At 36.0% G+C, this 18,440-nt stretch overlaps 1 protein-coding gene across 1 annotated transcript in view; it reads left to right on the top strand.

The window, feature by feature from the left end:
* Window positions 1–18,440, top strand: part of UNC13C (unc-13 homolog C) — a 127,448-nt gene that overhangs the window by 51,216 nt on the left and 57,792 nt on the right. The window contains exons 13-16 of the mRNA XM_021537425.3: window positions 5,517–5,667; window positions 8,041–8,109; window positions 9,399–9,488; window positions 10,259–10,387. Of these exons, the coding sequence (XP_021393100.2) occupies window positions 5,517–5,667; window positions 8,041–8,109; window positions 9,399–9,488; window positions 10,259–10,387 (439 nt within the window). The remainder of the gene's footprint in view (window positions 1–5,516; window positions 5,668–8,040; window positions 8,110–9,398; window positions 9,489–10,258; window positions 10,388–18,440) is intronic.

The following is an 18,440-nucleotide window of genomic DNA, read 5'->3' as shown; positions in this document are numbered from 1 at the left end:
CAAATTTTCCAGCAAAAGTTTGAAACTGGTTTTCGAAATACAGATGATGCATAAGTTAGCATTGCAAAAATAGCAATATAACTGATATGAGTATATAAAATATTTTTTACTTAATAGTGGTAGGACTTGACAAGTTGTATTTTTATATTAAGAAGATGCTTTGTTTTTAACTCAGTAAATAACATTCAGATATTCATGGAAAGTAAGTAAATTTAGTCTGCACATCTAACATGGATCTGGGCAAATACTCCAACACATTTTTCAGGAGTCCTTACTCAAAAACTCTAACCAAGCCATTCTAAGTTAATTAACCTATTTTGCCATGCCCTCTTTTTGGTCTTGCTTTCTTCTATACCTTTTCCCACAAATTTCCTTGATGTTGTTGACTGCAAACCAGGTATCTGAAAGCAGATGTAATGAGAAAATTAATTTAATATTGATAGTCAAAAGAAATAAAAACTAAGATTTCTTTGTCCCTATACCCACATCCTTTTATATTTTATCATGTCAATAATGAGCACTGCCTTTTTGAGGGGACAGCCCCAGCCTGTTTAAGTTAGCAATAAAATCAGTGATGCATGTAATCTAAGTAATACTTGGAGAAAAATATATATTCATATACGTTGTTTTGCTGATTCATCTGCAGGCTCATCTCGGAGCATTCAGATTTTGGGGAGAAGAGTAGTGAAGACACTAAGTCTATTTGTCATGAGGAATTTTCTTTTGGACTATTATCTCTCGGTTTTATTTCTTTTTATGAGATTACCTTTTTCTTCTGGAACAATTTTAGTGGCTGGAAGAAAATGTACAGCTTCTTGATTTGGAAAATAGAATTATCAGATTTCACTTGGTAACAAAGATCTTCTACTAAAACAAAAGAAATTCTTTATTATACAACAGAGAGAATTTGAATGTAATCACTTAGCCCAGAGGAATTTTGTGTATGCTTGAGAATCTAGTTGCAGAGTTCTTCTACTGCATGTCTCATGACAACATTGGAAATTAAAATGTTTGTGTTTGTAAACACAAAACTGACTAAGCTTTAATACCCCAGGATCCAGACCCCAGAGAGTATCTGCGCTTTATCAGGCTACGTGAGTTTTAGGATGATGTTAACGAGATGCTCTTTTTGCCTAAATTTAATTTTTACTATTCGTATTTGTTTTAAAGTTAGCTATTATAAAAAGTTTCAGTGCCACTTAATGATAGTCAGTCTTGACCATTTTAACTATTGAAACATGGCATATGCTGGAGTAGGAACATATAACTTTCTGCATTTCTATACAGTATAAACCTGATTATGCTTTTCTAAAGTACCCCTGTCTGAAGTTTTTTGGTATCCTGTCCCACTACAGCAAAAGACAATCCCACTTGTGTATAATTTCTGGTTCATGATGGTGGCTTTGTCATCTATGATCCCTTAATAAATCCTGAAGATTTCCTTCTGGCCCTCAATAGTTATTTGTATCTTCTCCTTTAGAGCACAAAAATAATATTTCAAATATTTAGTCTGATTTTCTAAACACAGCAAATACTGAAATGTGGAATCAGACCAGAAGATATCATGCAAGTTACCTGTCTGCTCTAGTCATTGTCTGCAGTGAGACCTTTCTCACCAGACTTAGAAAGAGAATTCCGGTGTGGTTGCACCACTTGCTGGAGATAAGAACATCTCCACATTTTTATGAAATAAATGTAGATTTTTTCCCATGAAGATGCTGACTTAGAAGGGGTGTTTTACTCTTAAGATAAGGACTACAACTGCACAGCTCCTGAGCAAGGAAATCTACTTTAAGTTACCAAATATGGAATTCATGTTAATAGAAAAACAACCATCAACCCAAACTAAAATACAACAAAAAGACTGATTCTGTTGCAGTAATTGCAGCTCTTTGAAGTCTATACCTTACATAATCCACTCTTCTTTCTTATGATTATTTTATTCTTTCATTCCTCATGAAGTCTGAGCTAGGAAAAGAAAAGCAAGACCATTACAGCCATTCTTGCATGGTTCAGATGAGAAATTTTTTTTTTGTTTTTGTGTTGGATAGCAGCCAGACAGACACTGTTAGCCACACGACTGGTACAAGCATGGATGTGTGAGACAATAGGGAGGAAAATAAATATCACAAATGACAGGAAGAAAAAGTAGAAAAACAGCACAATGACAGCTGGCCTTTATTTTGATGACTGTGGGGACTGATGGCAGTTTGAGCTGTAAAGTCAATGTCTAGAAGGAATCATACTGGAACTTTATTTACCTACATATATTAAGCCGCATTCTGCAATGAAGGGGAAATAACTTTTTCCCTGCCATTCATCTTTCAGCATAATTTATTTCTCTTTAGAAGGCAAAAATCCAAGTACATATTGAAACAGTGTTTGACTAGACACTGAAATTACACATAATATCATCAGCCTGAATTTATTGTGTAATAGAGTCAAGTGCAATAAAAGCTCTATTAAGATCTTTACTTCTTACTGGCAAGAGTCACCACAGGTAGAACCTAATGATTCTCAATCAGCAACATAGTTCTCATTCCAGCAGGTTAATGGACACTAACTATGTCATCTTGTTCTCCTGCTAGTTTTCAATTAATGTGGCAGCATTACAGAAAGCACACAAATTGCCCATTAAACTAATTTTTTATTGATAGCATTTGCTTACTGATGAATACAGCACATCAATTACACTCCTTTCTTTGCTAATTAATGCTAGCAGAAATACTGGAAGAATCCCAGGCACTGTCTATTGGTCGGAAAATTGCATAGTAAGAAAGTTGGAGCAAGCAGGCCAGGTTTCAGCTTATGCAGTGCAACTGTCCTCTAAAATGTGTGAGACTTAGCAATGGTTGCTGTGAGATCATGTGCCCACTAGAAATTGTTAATAATTCATGCTACTGGCTGCTGTTTTCAAAGACCTGCAAAAACAAGGACAGGGGTTTACTTTGATTTATTCATTTCAGCAAGCAGAAGGAATCCAGGTATCTTGCAGGTAGCTGATAACTTGAGTTACCAGCACTCTGAGTCGTGACCCATATTGTGTACTTAATAGATCCTGTGAAAATTAGGGATTTTAATTAAATGATAGAAACAAAAATCTGTCACAGATGCTTTATCATAATTTTCACTAAGCACATTACAGGTGAAACAGTGCAGTGATACAATAAAGACATAAATTATAGCAATTGTGTAGAATGTGCCCCCTGTTGATGGAGTAAACAAGTTACCCTTTGTCTCCATAATAGGGAAAAAGCCCACAAGTTTCTCTCCTCAATTTGGTTAAAAGACACCTCATAGGACCTTGGAGACTTCACCTCAAAGTTAAGGATAGCCAATTGGACAGCAGCCAAAAAGTCCTGCCTAAGCAATTCACTAGAAAAGAAGAGAACAAAAGAAGTAATCGCTTTTGTGAAGTGTTTTAGCAGGAGCAAAAACCTCTTGCCCTGGCTCAGTTTTTCTCTGTAAAGAGCTTTGTTATTTTGCCTTTTATTAAAACTTTTCTGTTTCCAACACTGTCACAGGAGCCATCCTGCTACTTTTATGCCATCTGAGATAGCTGAGCTGTCTTGGGTGTAATACTTATCTCTGAGAGCTTATGAGACCTGGCTCAGAGAAACCAAGTATTACAATTGCTTTAAATTTTCCTTGTGAAAAATTGGTACAGTTTGGGTCTATTCTCAATATAAGAATTCAGTACAGGTCATGGGTAGCTCATTGTGAAATGGTTAGGGCAACCTGCTGAAGATACCTTAAAATGTTGACCCAAACAATATTTCCATGGTCTGTCATGTTCCCTTAAAGGCAATTGGGACAATCTCGGTGATTGCTGCTTTTTGTTCCTTTTGCCTGCCTCCACCCTCAGCAGAGCATGTTACAGGTATGACTCTGAGGCCCGTGGGGTTATTAGTGCCTTTTTATCTCCACATTGATGTTACTCATGCACTAAGGACCTTTAAGTCCACTAAAAGACTTTTAGAAATTAAAGGTAATCAATATTAAAAGTATTAATTATTTTGTCAATTTTTTGAAAATTGGTTCTATCATCCCTACATATATTTTCCAAACTTACTATAGATAAGTAGATATTTCTATTAGCTTTAAAGGTTACTTTTATTGGTGAGAACCACCTGATATCACTGTTGTAATTTATTACAAAGGAAAGTAGTATTCTTCTACTTGACAGAAAACATGACATATGTTTTGAAAGATTTTTCTGAGGGGTAGAGAACTGTGTTGTTCTTTTGTTGAAGTCACATTTCAGTCTTCAAAAGCACTTCTTACAAATACTGGCAGTGATTTAAAGGTTTGGTAACATTATTCCATAAGCACATAGCTGGGAACGTTGGGCTCTAGTCCTGGCCCATGTGGTTGGTTTCTGTGTAGTTTTGAGCAGTTTCAGTTCTGTAAAATGCAGATAATAGCACTTAATAATTGCCCCTACAGGAAAATAATCTTGAATAATGCCTTGAAGGATGATTTGGGCAGTTACAACAGTTAAGGGAATTTGGCTTAAGTTTAGCAGGAGAGGTCAATTGTACCTTGTGTTAATTTTTTTCTTGGAAGGACATTAGTGCCCAGGTGGTTCAGGCCCAGCACACTGCTTTGCCTTATGCTCCTGAGAAGGAACAGGAGAGAGGAGCCAGAGACTCCAGCTAAGAGGAGCATGTGGCCAAATCAGGACCTTCAGTCATACAGAGCCTGATTGGAATTTCTTAATCCTCTTCTGTTTGTACACCTGTTTTTACCACCATCTTTTTATAATCCCCCTCATTCTCTTTCCTAGTCCTGCCTAATTATAGATCTTGAAATTAGGAATTTATATTTGCAGTGATGATGTTCACTCTCCTCATGTGTCATATCTTTCTTTCATTTGTATCTTTCACATTTTGTTGTGTTATAAGCTCTTTGTATGCTTCCAGCAGGCATCTCTTGTTTCATTAAACAAGTAAACAGTGCTGCTACATTGCACCTCTGGGTTTAACAGACATTACCTAAATTTTACTGGCCTGGATCGAAGTGGAAGAGTTTGTTATGACCTAATTCAAATCAAGGTGAACTCAGAAGCTGCTTGAAGCACCTTTCATTAATAATGTAACATGAAATAAAAACCACACTAAAATGCTGGTTTGAGTCTTTTATTTGTCAGCAATTTAATCTTTTTCTACCACAGATCTCTGTGACTTTCCGTGATGATGAGTTAAAGTTTACTTCTTAGGTTTTCTTTAAATATGAATGTTTTGTTTAATAGGAATTAAAATAGTTAAATCATGTTTTTGTATTTAGGATTAACAGAGTAAGAACTGAATGTGAATCTAATGTGGCCAGTTTGGAAATATCAGTGTTCAACAAGTGACAATTGTATCAAACATGTCTGGATTTTCCTCATATCCGTCTTTACAATTTTCCACCAGGTAGCCTGAAAGTTACATAATTGGAGTTAGAAATAAATTATAATGAGAGAAGAAGCAGATTCCCTGCAATCTTTAATAACTGTTGGTTTGTTTGAATTTCAGGCATTTTTCCTGTCTCTCTTCTAAATACATGTGCCCTGGTGTTCCAGCAGTTATGAGTACATTGTTGGCCAATATAAATGCTTTCTATGCTCATACAACAGCAGCAACTAATGTATCTGCCTCAGATCGCTTTGCTGCTACTAACTTTGGGGTAAGTAGATTTTCTTTTTTAATAGAATTCTGGTCTTTTTTTTTTTTCTTCCTAGTATATTCCATATTAACTTTTACATTGAATTTTTATTTTAATTGCTCATTTTAAAGAGTAAGGGTTGTTGTTAGCTCTTGAAAATTCTACCCTGAGTCTTTAAAGTCAATCATCATAAAAGCCAGAGAAGATGTTGCTTAGCTCCTTGTGAGGTGTAGAGGGTAGAAAGCACTGGCACACATTCATGGTACTAAAATCTCCGACAGATTTTTGTTTTATTGCAGTGGGCCTTGCAAACTGCTAACTGCATTAGACTAAGTATTGGATGCAATTCCTTTCTTGGGCTGTATCATCAGTGAACTCATATTAACCTAATAGATGTGGCCATAAATGCTGCTCTTCTCACAAGGATGCATAATAATGGACTCTCTTATTTTTGCTGGTGAATTTTTTGCTGGTGAATTGTCCAAATACTGGATTTAGGTATCAGGAATTTTAGGAGGAATAGTAGCAATTCAGGATGTGGTAATACTACCTTTGTTATTGCCAAATTTTCTTCTGTGGATAAGTATCTCACAGGGTGGACTTCCTAGTCTTTGAACATGATAATAAATAAATAAAGACCCTTATTCTTCACCTTCAGAGGAATTGAGAGCAGTAAGGCAGAGCAATAATTCAAAGAGGTTGCCTCCATAGCTCTGGTATTACACATGATACAGAGGGTATAAACACAATCTTATGCTGAAAAATGCTTTTATTTTTTCCTCTTTTTCCATTTTTTAGTAAGGCTTTTATTTGTAGGGCTGATATCAAAGGTACATTTAATGTAGCACTTGTATAAAATACCATTTATTGACATTAAATAAAATATTATTCATAATTAACATTTATCAAATTCACATTAAAATTTCAAATTCAAAATTTTATTTAAAGTCATATTAGAGGCACTAGTACTTTTCTCCAGTATTAGAAAAATAGAGAAATTATGAATTTCAGATTTTCAAGATAAAATTATGAAATTATGCATTTGGATGCATAAACCAAGAATTACTCTTTGTGTGAATAAGTCTTCTCTTTCAATGTTCAAGCTTTATTAGACATTTGACTTTGATGCAACTTTTGAAATGTAGAATGGTTTTGCTGGATTTTTATCCTTTTTTCCCATTTTTCTAATGATCAGAACTACTTTTGTCATCAGACAGGGCAGAGATTAAGTCCTTTCTCTGATGTTAATGCCAGTTTGCCTTTGACGCAATTTGAATCCAATTCATAGTTCAACAGATGGATGGAAAAAGAGTAGTAGGCATAACTAAAAGAGATTTGGAGCTCTTTTTTCAAACAATTGACTTATAGGGAAAATATTAGATTATTCTTCTCTCCTGGGTCAAAAGGCATTTGTTAGTGAATAGCTGCACATCATTCATCAAAAAGAACATCTCAAATTCAAGTCCTCAGGCTACAGCTGGGAATGATTTGGCTGACTGAATATTTAAGTAGAGCTTTATAACATGACAAAAAAATTCTCTTTTGATTCATCCCTTAAGGGAACCGTGCCAAATTAGTGGGGTTTGGTGTAGGTTAGAACTGCACTGATGAGAGACAGTGCACAAAGACTCTATTTTCAAATTCCTGATCATCGTGTTTGAGGGATGGTTCAGATACAATCAGTGCACCCTGAGAGCTATCAGCTCCTGCTTCTTCCAGAAGTCTGCTTCTTTCACGTAGGCTGAGATTTCACAGTTTTGTGCAGTAGACTATGGAATATTTTCTAACATGGTAATTAGAAACTCATTAGTGTTACTTGAGAATGGCACAACTCAGCTGGAGATCTCATAGCAAAATACTTTCACTGCTCTTTCATCTATCAAGATAACGAGTTTATCTTCACATTTGAAAAGAAATAATATAATTTCATTATATTTGTATTGCTTTAACTTATTCCTACAAAAGCCACTGTTTCAGAAGTATAATTTTCAATCATACTTTTGCACCAAATTCTGTTGTAAATGAGCATAATTTCTTACTTATTAAAGGAAGGGGGAGGTGCTTTCTTCCAGAGTTTAATCAGTCGCAAGGCAAATACAAGACTGGAAAATGTTGCGTTGCAAAATCTTTGTGACCTCCCTAACATGCTGCACAGCTGCACAGTGTTGAATGCATACCAGGTATACAACATGGATAGAAAGGGGAGAAAAAGTGAAAGAAGATGCATTGCCTGGCCTTGAAATGCAGGTGTTTCAAACCTTCACTTGTACATGAAATAATGGAAAACAAATTGATTTTCAAATAAGTTAAGAATGGAAAGAAGCTTTCTAAAACCCCAGCAACTACAGGAACCTGCAAATTTTAGTGCAACATTTTCTTGTTTTCTTTTTACAGAGAGAAAAGTTCATAAGGCTGCTGGATCAATTGCACAATTCCCTGAGGATTGATTTATCTAAATACAGGGTATGTACAACATACTCTATTTGAGTCAACATGAGACCCCCTCCCCCGAAACCTCTGGAACAAAAATTTACAGAATTTAAGCTGTTTAACACAATTGTTTTTCCAATTTGATGAAAAGAAAAAATACTCAGTAGTTTCTTTCCAAAAGCTAAGAATGGGTCACAGGATTATCACATATTCAAGAGTATTCAACCCTTTCTTGTATATTGTGATATTAATCAAATTTTATTAAATTGATCTATAACTATTCTTAAGTTAATTCATCTGGGAATTATCTTCACTGACTCTGGCAGTGCAACAGGAAGTTACTCCTTGATTTTTTTTCTGGGAGCCTGACATCTTTGCTACAATTTGCATGCTAAGATCCTGGTAATGTTGAAAGAGTCTTGTCTCTTTGTTTTCCTGTGTGGTAGGATTTAATTTCATTTCTGCCTCATAGAATCTCCTTCCACTGAGTTGTGCTCCAAAGCCAGCCTTTCAGGAAAGCAGACACTGGGTACCTGCCAGTTACCATTTGGTTCTGAACTCCCTCTCCTTCTCCAATCCACTGGATCATGAAACTTGTGGACAATACCTAAGTTAGAGCTTCATCGCCTGTGGCTCTCCTTTCAGCTTCTTGGAGCGCCACCCTCCAAGTCAAGGATTTGTCTGTTCATGTGGCCTGCTCTCCAAAACTGGAGGAGAAAGGGAATATTTTAAAGAACCCCAAGGCATTAGAGGGACCAGAAGTTGCACTTACTTAATTTTTAAGACCATATCATTCATGAAGGAGATACGTTCATGCTAAGAGCTTTTCATTTTGAAGAATGCCATCCAGATAGTATCGTAGCATGAGGCTAATATTTCATTAGTAGGAAGTTACGTAAATAACACTACTTCACATCACTCTGTTAACCCAGAGATTGTAACAAAAATTGATTCTGTTGTTTCTACATTAAGCTTACTACTGCTTTTATGCCTACAAATGATGTATGTGCCATGTAAAACCCATAAATTATTTTCATTAGCAACAGTTCTCAGTCTTCTTGTAACATTTTTTACTCCATTCATGTTTTGGAAATATCCTAATATTTTGTATTATTCATATTACAAGTGTAGGAGCATTATCAAAGGTGTTCCTACTCATGTCCAAGGGGTGCTCATCATTAACTGCCTCACGGGCAGAATTTGAGTACATCTCTAATCCTTCCAAGCAGCACTTTGTTTTCTTTGGGGGTTTCTAACTAGTTGTTCAAGGATTTTACCTGTAACTCAAATTTTGCTTGATTCCTCTTTCCCTGATTCACCAGGATAATTTTCCTGCCAGCAATTCCGAAAGACTCCAGGATCTGAAATCAACTGTGGACCTGCTTACCAGCATTACTTTTTTTCGGATGAAGGTATTGTCCTTTACTTGCACAAATAAATTTCCTTACAGAAGAAAAAAAATTATCTTTTTAATTAGTTTAAAGTGAAGTCAGAGAAAGCACACTTAGCTGAACTCCTTTGGAGTCACACAGAATAATGGTTTTCTACTGATAACAATGAAATCACAAGTCAAACAGCAAAACGGATCTGATAATTATTCACTTTAGTCTCTCCAGAGATTGAGATCTAAGTGGTCAAGCACGGAAATAGTTTTGGAATGGAATGATACACATTAATATTACTGAATGAAAAAATAAACACAAAGCAAACTTTGTCATAATAGCATGTGATTCCATTGCATTAGGCAACTACATAAAGAGAATTAAAATAATCCATTAAGTTAAAGTTTGAATTAATGTATCCTGAAATGGAGTAAAAAAATGAACCCTTTGCTTTAAATAAATGCTATTTGGCTCATATTCTTATTCAAAGGAAAACATATATTATATGGTTTAATTGTTTCCTAAATAATAAAAAACTGATAAAATGAAAACCCTAAGATGCAAAGATGTAAACTCTTGGGCACACATGCCTCTTTCATCTTACAAATATTTTAATTTAAATAAAACTTAGTGATAAAATCTACTTGCATGTGTTTTAGTGTATCTTAGAACTAAATCCACCTCTATAAATGCACAATTTTAATTATTTTTATCATGTATAACAGAACTCCAATCAACACTTGGATTTTTTGTGTGCAATCTAGTTCTGACATTCTCCCACTTATGAAATATTTAATTAGGTCCTGGAATTGCAGAGCCCCCCTCGAGCCAGTACTGTGGTGAAGGACTGTGTAAAAGCATGCCTGGATTCAACTTATAAATACATTTTTGACAATTGCTATGATCTGTACTCCCAATTAGTGGATCAGGTAAGGTCAAAATGAACTTGTTCTGTGCTATTGCTCAATCATGGTTGTTAGTTTGCCTTTAGTAAACAGAAAGTTTTCTGGTGCTCCTTCATATCAAAGCACTCAGATTTTCACTTTATTTATGCATGGAGGAGCAACATACCATAAATACTCCCATAAGACATCATTTAACTCTAAAATGTTTAGCATGAGTTTCAAAATGGACACATTACCTCATAATGTAGTCATCAAGTTTGACATGACTGTGAAATTGTCCAGTGGTTTTGGGGAAGATGACATTTGAATGATTACTGTTCATTTAAGATTTGTAATAGGAAAATAGTTATTTAAAATCTTAACATTTCACTTCTGTAGCTTTAGAAAACAATTTAATTTGCTGAAAATTATATCATTTTTCCGGCCTTACAGTTTAGTACGTATAATGCATACTTGGATCCAGGCTTTAGTAACTGCTTTAAGAAAGCAGAGGATTTCTTAATATTAGTCTATCAGGTTGAACTGTCAATGTAAGATAATTTTAGCCTTTGTTGTTTTCCAAGTGTCATGCAAAATCCTTGAGAATACTCTTTATTTTTTAATATAATATGGTCATTCTCTAAGTAATGTTAGAATTAATTACTGTCTTAAAGGAGCATCACTTCTTTATCATATTGCCACCTGTGCCTTGTATTTGCATTTTGGATAGTACACTGATAAAATGGTAGTTCTGTGACTATTCCAGCCTTGAATGGAATTAACTACGTTCTTTGGCAAATGCACTTTTTTTTTTTTTGCGTGTGTGTGTATAATTAATAAGAACACTCATACTAATAATATAAGACTTCAAATTAAATTTATTTGAATTTATTTATTTATTTAAGGGAAAGATATTTCTCTTAAATCCAGAATATGAGTTCCTGTGTTTTAGGAAAGGTGACTATTCAGCATTTCTGAAATGAGAATTTGTTTTCTCATGTTGTATTCCTGTTATGTGAGAAAACCTAACTGTAGCTTTGGATGTAAGAAATTCTCACCAACACCAATAAGCACTCCACACACTTAGTGCTGATGTGTGTTTATCCTACAACAGATTATATTGTGAGTTGAGTAGGAATATAAATTAGTGGAAGGAGTAGCTTCAGGCATCACATCTATTTACGTCATAAACTGTTCTGTTTTCTTGCTAATGTTTACTCTGAAGCAATTTGATCTTGTCTGTACATATAATATGAAGTGCTGCTAGACTGGGTATTGCATAAGTCTGCAGTTTATCAATAGATTCTAGTCCTCAGTGAACAGCTAAAAGTGAAGAAGTCTTACCTCTGCAAAGCATTGACGACTGCAAAAGCTTATCTGTATTCAAAAAATTTACAACTTTTTTATGTGAATCCATACAGTCATTTGGCCTGTCTATTTTAAAATATGGTTTTGAAGTGCAGGGATTTTACGGCTTTTCTGATTAGTAGAGAATGTAAAACCTCCTTAAGCAAGGGTTCTCTCCAAATTATATTTGAAGCAGAACAGGCAGTGTTGTTATTATACTTTTCTCCCACACAACTCTGCTTAATGGTGGAGAAATAAGAAGTCCTGAAATTAAAAAAAAAAAAAAAAAAAAAAAAAAATCCACAAGTATTCAGTTGGAAAACTGAGTTAACTGCATTTCATTGTATTTCTGCACCTCTTGAGTTCTCTTTTGCAAGATTTCCAGCAGTGGCAGTTTTTTTAGGCAGACAATTGTCTGTACAGTTACAATCACCAAGCAGTGCAAGAAACTTCAGTGAAGTGTAAAACACAACATTTAAAATAAATAGATTGTATTAAGAATAATTTATTTCTAACAGCAAATCACATCAAAAACAAAAAAAAAAAAAAAATTGAAGCAACAATCACATATAATCTTAATGCCAGACAGTAAAACCTTCTTTCCCAGAAGGTGGGAGACAATTCTGAGAAATAAAACTGGTCTAGCTTTAATAGAGAGATGAGTAAAGTTAATTCAAAAGACTACCTGAATTCTGTATCAGTTCTTGAGTTGTACAAGGTGACTTTGTTCAGCATGATCCTCTTATGTTTTCCTATCAGTATATCCAAAAATCCATTTGGTTTTAGGAGCACTTGAGTATGCAGCTTGTTTGAACCTATAGCTCTGGAGGCTTTCCAGCGAATCCAGGTGACTGGCTTGTCACTGTTATAGCAATATTCACTGTTATAATAATGAAGCGCTAACCAGTATTGTAATTAACATTTCATTAGCTTTTTGTCCAAGCCACTTAGATTAGACCAGATTCCACCCTTAAGCCTTCCTCAGTACCCATTCCCTTATCTCTGCTCTCCTCCCATCAGGTGATGTCCCCTCCCCTCAGAGGGAGGGAGCTCATCCTGGTGTGGTTCTGCAGCACTGGAGGTTCTTGTTTTAGCTGCACAGCTGAGCTCTGAGCACTGAGAACTGAGATTGATGAGTCCCAAAGCAGCAAGAAATGGTTCTTATGTAGGTCAGCACCTGCTCTCACTCAGGGGAAGGACTGGCAGATGTCCTGCTGAGGCTCCTGCAGGCTCAGAGTGTATCTGTGTGTAACGCAGGGTAACCACCTTCTGCAGCCGCTTCTGGCTGCAGCCTGAAATTCTCAGAGATGCCTGCCACGGTATTTGGAGAAAATATGCTTCAGGTCTGATGTGTGGGATTGTTTAATTTTGGGGTGAAAATAGAGCAATGACTGTTAAAATTGAGGGGCTTGAACTGGAGTTTTTGGATATTTGCCACTATAAACAAAAAAAGTAAATCACAAAATATGCTCAGCAGTCTCCAGTTTCTCTTTTTATTACTCCCTACCTTTGTGTCAGGCAGGCAATCACCGTTAAAAAGCTGTCTTGCAGCAAAATATCACCCCTGAGGATATTTCCTGGGGTGAAGCATTGCAAATGCTAACAGTATGCAAAAATGTCATACTACAGTTCCACAGCAGAATACAAAGAACAGCTGATGGCAAAAAAACAATGACTACCACAGACAATAAAACATGATAGCTTGACAGTCTTACTGACATGTATATTGCTGTCCTCATTATTGGAGACAAAGGCCTCTGATGAAGAACTGTCTAGCTCCTTGCCCAGCACATGCAATATTTTCTCTTTTTAATTAATAGTTATCTGAGTGAAGTGCTTAGCTGCCGTATGTTAAAAAAAACATCCTGGAGAAGTAGTTTAGGAAGCACTTTGATGGCTTTCTGACTCAATTAACTGATATGTCACTCTTTCTGTTTTCTTGACAAAACAAATTTTGAAATCCTGGCTAGTGCTCACAGTGACTGAAGTCTCTTCGATAATTCTTTTTGCAGTCTTCTCCACTAAGTGACACCAATGAAATGTAGACCATATCCTTCATGTTATCTGAAGAGCTCTTGATCAGTACAAATAATTTCATGATCAATAGCACCAATATACTGGAATAAAACACTGGAGTGCTTTATATTTGACACTGGCTCATCAGAACAGGTCTGATTTTCTACCAGATGTTCGGGGCCTTTACTTGAGGCTTTGCTCAGCTCTCTATGCTGTCACAGCACAGCTTAGTGCAGGCAGGAGGTAGCAAAAAGCAATTGACTCGTTCAGGAGCCAGGGGTGGTACAGCTGCAGCAGCTCACTACTCTGCCCTTGCCCTTTATCTCTCACAGGGGTACAGCACCTTGGGCTGGGTTGATAAGGAGCTAAACACATCCCAGCTCTGGGAATGGGAGCTGTGCATGAGCACATGGATGCTTTGAGGGCTGGCTCAGTTTTGCTTTACTCACTTGTGGGTCCCTGGTCACTTTTGCATTTGGAATTTGGGAATCCAAGCCTCATAGTTGTTTTTTAAGGTATACTTTTTTTCTCTTTAGCATAAATGACAAAAAAAATTTTTGTTATGGGAATACTGCAAGAATTGAAGCGTGACTGTGATCTGTGCTTTTCAAACACATTCAGAAGTATGAAGTGGGAAATAAAGTGTAGTAGCAAAAACTTTACTACAGAGTCCTATTTTTCAGGTGTGCAAATTTCAGTGTCAGGTAATAATTCTTGGGAGACCCTTTGTTATATTTACATATTGCTTTAGATTCACTGAAAAGACTCTGAATTCTTCAAATCTGGCATGCAGAGGGTACTTGGAGATCTCTCCTTGTGTTGCAGCATTTTGTTTGATGGGCAGCATGTTGGCCACAGTAACAGAAAAACATTTGGTAAATTACTTCAGAACAGAAGGATGCATTTTGTGCTATGGTATTTCCAACCCCATTCTGAGAATTCTCTGTCAGAAGAAGACCAGGTCTTACAGATATAATTTCTTCTTAGCAGCTTGTCTGAGAACACTGGTTAGAAAGTCAAAGAGCTTGCAATAAGTGAGGGGCTCACTTTGGTCTTCCTCCACCTATTCCCTGCAGAAGCAGAACATATCTGGGTGGGTGGGTCAGATCAAAAACCACAGATCTTGGATGGCCACTGCAGAGGAGCTACACGTTACACTGCCCTAAACAGACAGACCAGTTAAACCAGCTCCTTTCACATGCACATCAATTCTAGATGAGAATTAATTCCAAAGAATTCTGTTCCACTTCAGTTGGTACTGGAGAATACATGAAGTTGCCTGGAAAAGGTGTGGGTGCCCCATCTCTGGAAATATTCAAGGCCAGTTTGAATGGGACTCTGAGCAACGTGGTCTGGTGAAAGGTGTCCTGCCCACAGCAGGAGGAATGAAAAAGATGATCTTTGACATCACTTCCAACCAAACCATTCTGTGATTCAGTGATGGTTCTTCAAATAGGGTTTCAGTTTCAGATAAGTTAACAGTTTAGGAGTTACTTACTGTGCAACACCACCGCACAGGGAAATCTCTCACAGGTTTTGAATGCATGGCTGCAAGTGATTTCTGGCTTTAGGCTCAGATGAGTAAATTCAAATTACTCTGTTGAGTAAGGCCAAATTTTCATTCTTTTAGATATAAAAAAATATCACTAAAAATTACATAAAATTCTAAAAATAGGTAGGTGTAATATGTGAATGGCTACATATGTGTATACTGTATATATTGTGCATATTATATATTTGCTGGTGATTCTAAATTAAGTAGTCTTATATGTAATATAAGTAATAAATATGCACTTTAAAATATGGAAGAATTGTTAAAATTAATATTTAATTATCTAAAACTGGTCTATAAAATTGCCCTCTCTGGCCTTGTGTTGATCAAGGCTACTGTGTTGGTTTCCCGTGAGTTTCCACTGTATCATTATCTATGTAGAAAATACTGTATTCTGAAACCTAGCTTGGGGCTTGCAGCAGACAACAATATAAAACTTTCTGATATCATAGGATTCAATTTATCAAAGTCACACAGATGATAATAATGGTATTGATTGCACAGAACATAACAAAATAAAAACAAATAAAATTAAACCAGACATTAATACTACAATCTGGTAAAATCAGTGATGGGAGAAGTTGAAAGCCCTCTGTTTCTCAGACCAGGCTTTACAGATTTCTCTCAGGGTAATAGAGATGTAGATTTTAATCTTGCTTCACAGTGGGTCTGAGATTGCTTTCTCCAGTCTCAGCCCGTTTTCTGGAGTACAAAATGTTTGTTTGTCAACAGTTTAGCCTTTTTTATTTCCCTTAAACTCAGAAAACTCCCTCTACATTTTATTCTTCTCTTTATGAGAGTATCAAAACACCAGTAATGATTTTGGAGGCTCTGTGCTGCATGATTCAGTGCTTGCAAATGAATTCAGTTGACTAGGAAATTGATAGTAAAGGGGAATTGAGAAAAACATGATTCGGTGCAAATAATTTTCTTTGATTCATAGTCTATGAAAAATTGCTCTTACACACTTTCTCTTTCTGATTTTGATGTCTTCTGTGGCAAAAAACAAAGAGTTATCAGCTGGTTTGGATGTTGCATTAAAAAAACCCACAGAGAATCTTTAGTACTTACTATATTTGTGAATCTTAAGTGAACAATATGATTTCTCTTTAAAGACACTTTTCTTATTAGGTGTTTGCTACCACTCTGGGGTGATCCTAAAGACAAGAAGTACCCAAGTCAATTAATATGAGGGTATAAAACCCTGTCATGCTGGTGAGATATCATCTGCTCTTATTGCTTGTTTGATCTGCCATCAGAAGCCCCTAAGGAATATCATTGTTGTGCCTTTGGCCAGGCACTTATTGAGCTTTTAAGTACAGGACATCTTATGGCATTTCACAGTTCTATGCATGTGAGCAGCATCACCATCCAAAGTGATGTTACAGGAGGTCAAGATATTTTAAATAATCTTACCTCTGTGAAAAAGCTCATGGAAAATAAAGTGATTCTGCTAATTGGAAAACTTTCATTCATATCACTATTTGGAAAGGTCTCTTGGTTACTGGAAGAGCAGTCTGTGGTTTGAGCTTGTTCAGTGCTGTATCAAACAAAAACAGAAGATATGAAAGTTCAGAAACTCATTTATTTTAAAATTAAGAACCAATAATAGCATCAGTTTAATTAAAGATTTTGTCATCTTGCTATTTTAAGATTTTATGTTCCTCTTGAACTTTTCAGTTGTATTTTAAAAAAAATAAAATCTCATTGTTATTATCCTCTACAATAAGAAGCACTGTTTAGGGTCTCCTATATCTTCTCACTGTATTTGTTCCAGTGTGGCACTAATTACGTATATCAGCTATTTACTTCATGCTTTTACACTGACAGTTTCTTTCAAATGGGTATAATGAGAGTGGGAAAAAAAATCTAAATTGAAATCAGTTTTCCATCACTGTTTTACCTCATTATAACAGCACTGCACCAAGCCTGCCAGAGCTGGGGTCAAACACACAGTGTGGTCTTGGGCATTCCCCTGTGCAGGAATCCAAGAGCTGCACTCTGGTCCTTGTGGGCCCCTTCCAGCTCAGAGTATTCCATAATTCTGTAATGCTTCTACAAAGGCATCTGTTGTACATAAAGCAAATAATAGTGCTGGCAATAATAAGGTAAAAAGAGGTTGAATGATTCTGAGCATTTCTAACACACTAGGTAGATTTTAGGATAAAAAATGGAAATAACAACTACAGATGGGCAGAGTATGCACTTTCTGTTCGGGACATAAAACTACATCTGTAATGTAAGGCTATTTTAAAAATACCTTCTCTGGGACTTTTGAAAAGGTCATACAGATTTTAAAGAGATTTCTTTTCCTGAGAATTTTTGTAGAAAGGACCTCTGTGCAGCTACTACTTTGTAAATCAGTTACTTTTTGCTATCTGTTAATGCACAGAATTTTGCATTCACATTCACAGCCATGAAAAGCTGTCTCAGCCGCATGTCACTGGCTGTGAAATACAGTTTTTGGATAAGATGCTGAGCTACATATGAGGTAGCTTTGTCTTCTACAGCTGCCTTTCAGCTGGTTTGATTTAACAAGCCTCTGAGGAAAAAAAACGTTCTATTAGACATACATCTTTTAAATAGAAGCAATGCCTTTTTAGTAAAAATATAATGTATACCAGCGCCCTTATGAGTGACATTAATACTCTAATGTTCATTTCTGTTTTGAAAAGCTCTCTCATTTGCATGCACAGTTGTTAATTGTTGGTGACACCAGACCCACCATCCTCTGAACTGCTTTTGAGCTTTATTTCTGTTGCTTTAGACACTGAGGTGGTACCCTTTGTAGTTCAACTGAGTGTGCAGCAGTGTGATTAATGATACTTGTCTAAAATATTCCACAGTGGCCACAAAAACAGTTTTAAATAGATGTTGAAATTCCCTTTCTGCCATTCTAAATGCTATTCATAGATAAAAGTTAATTGGGGTTAAATTAACATTTAATTAATTCACTGTGACACTAATATGGTGTTAGGTATATTCAGAAAGATACCAGGTCCATTGAAGTGGTCATAGTTGGACTAGGAATAAGAAGTACAGAGAATATGTGTTTAAACTTGCAGGATCCTATATAGGCAAGTTTATTTTCTGACTTACTAGCTGAGACCCCTTTCAATCTCACACAGCAGTGTAGAAGAGCATGTGTAGCTCTAGCATGTACAGACATAGCTCTGTGTGGCA

The sequence above is a fragment of the Lonchura striata genome, chromosome 11 (assembly GCF_046129695.1).
Source record: "Lonchura striata isolate bLonStr1 chromosome 11, bLonStr1.mat, whole genome shotgun sequence".
In the NCBI taxonomy this organism is placed as follows: Eukaryota; Metazoa; Chordata; class Aves; order Passeriformes; family Estrildidae; genus Lonchura; species Lonchura striata.
Note: the sequence above shows the minus strand (reverse complement) of the source record. Positions and strands in the feature narration are given on the sequence as shown.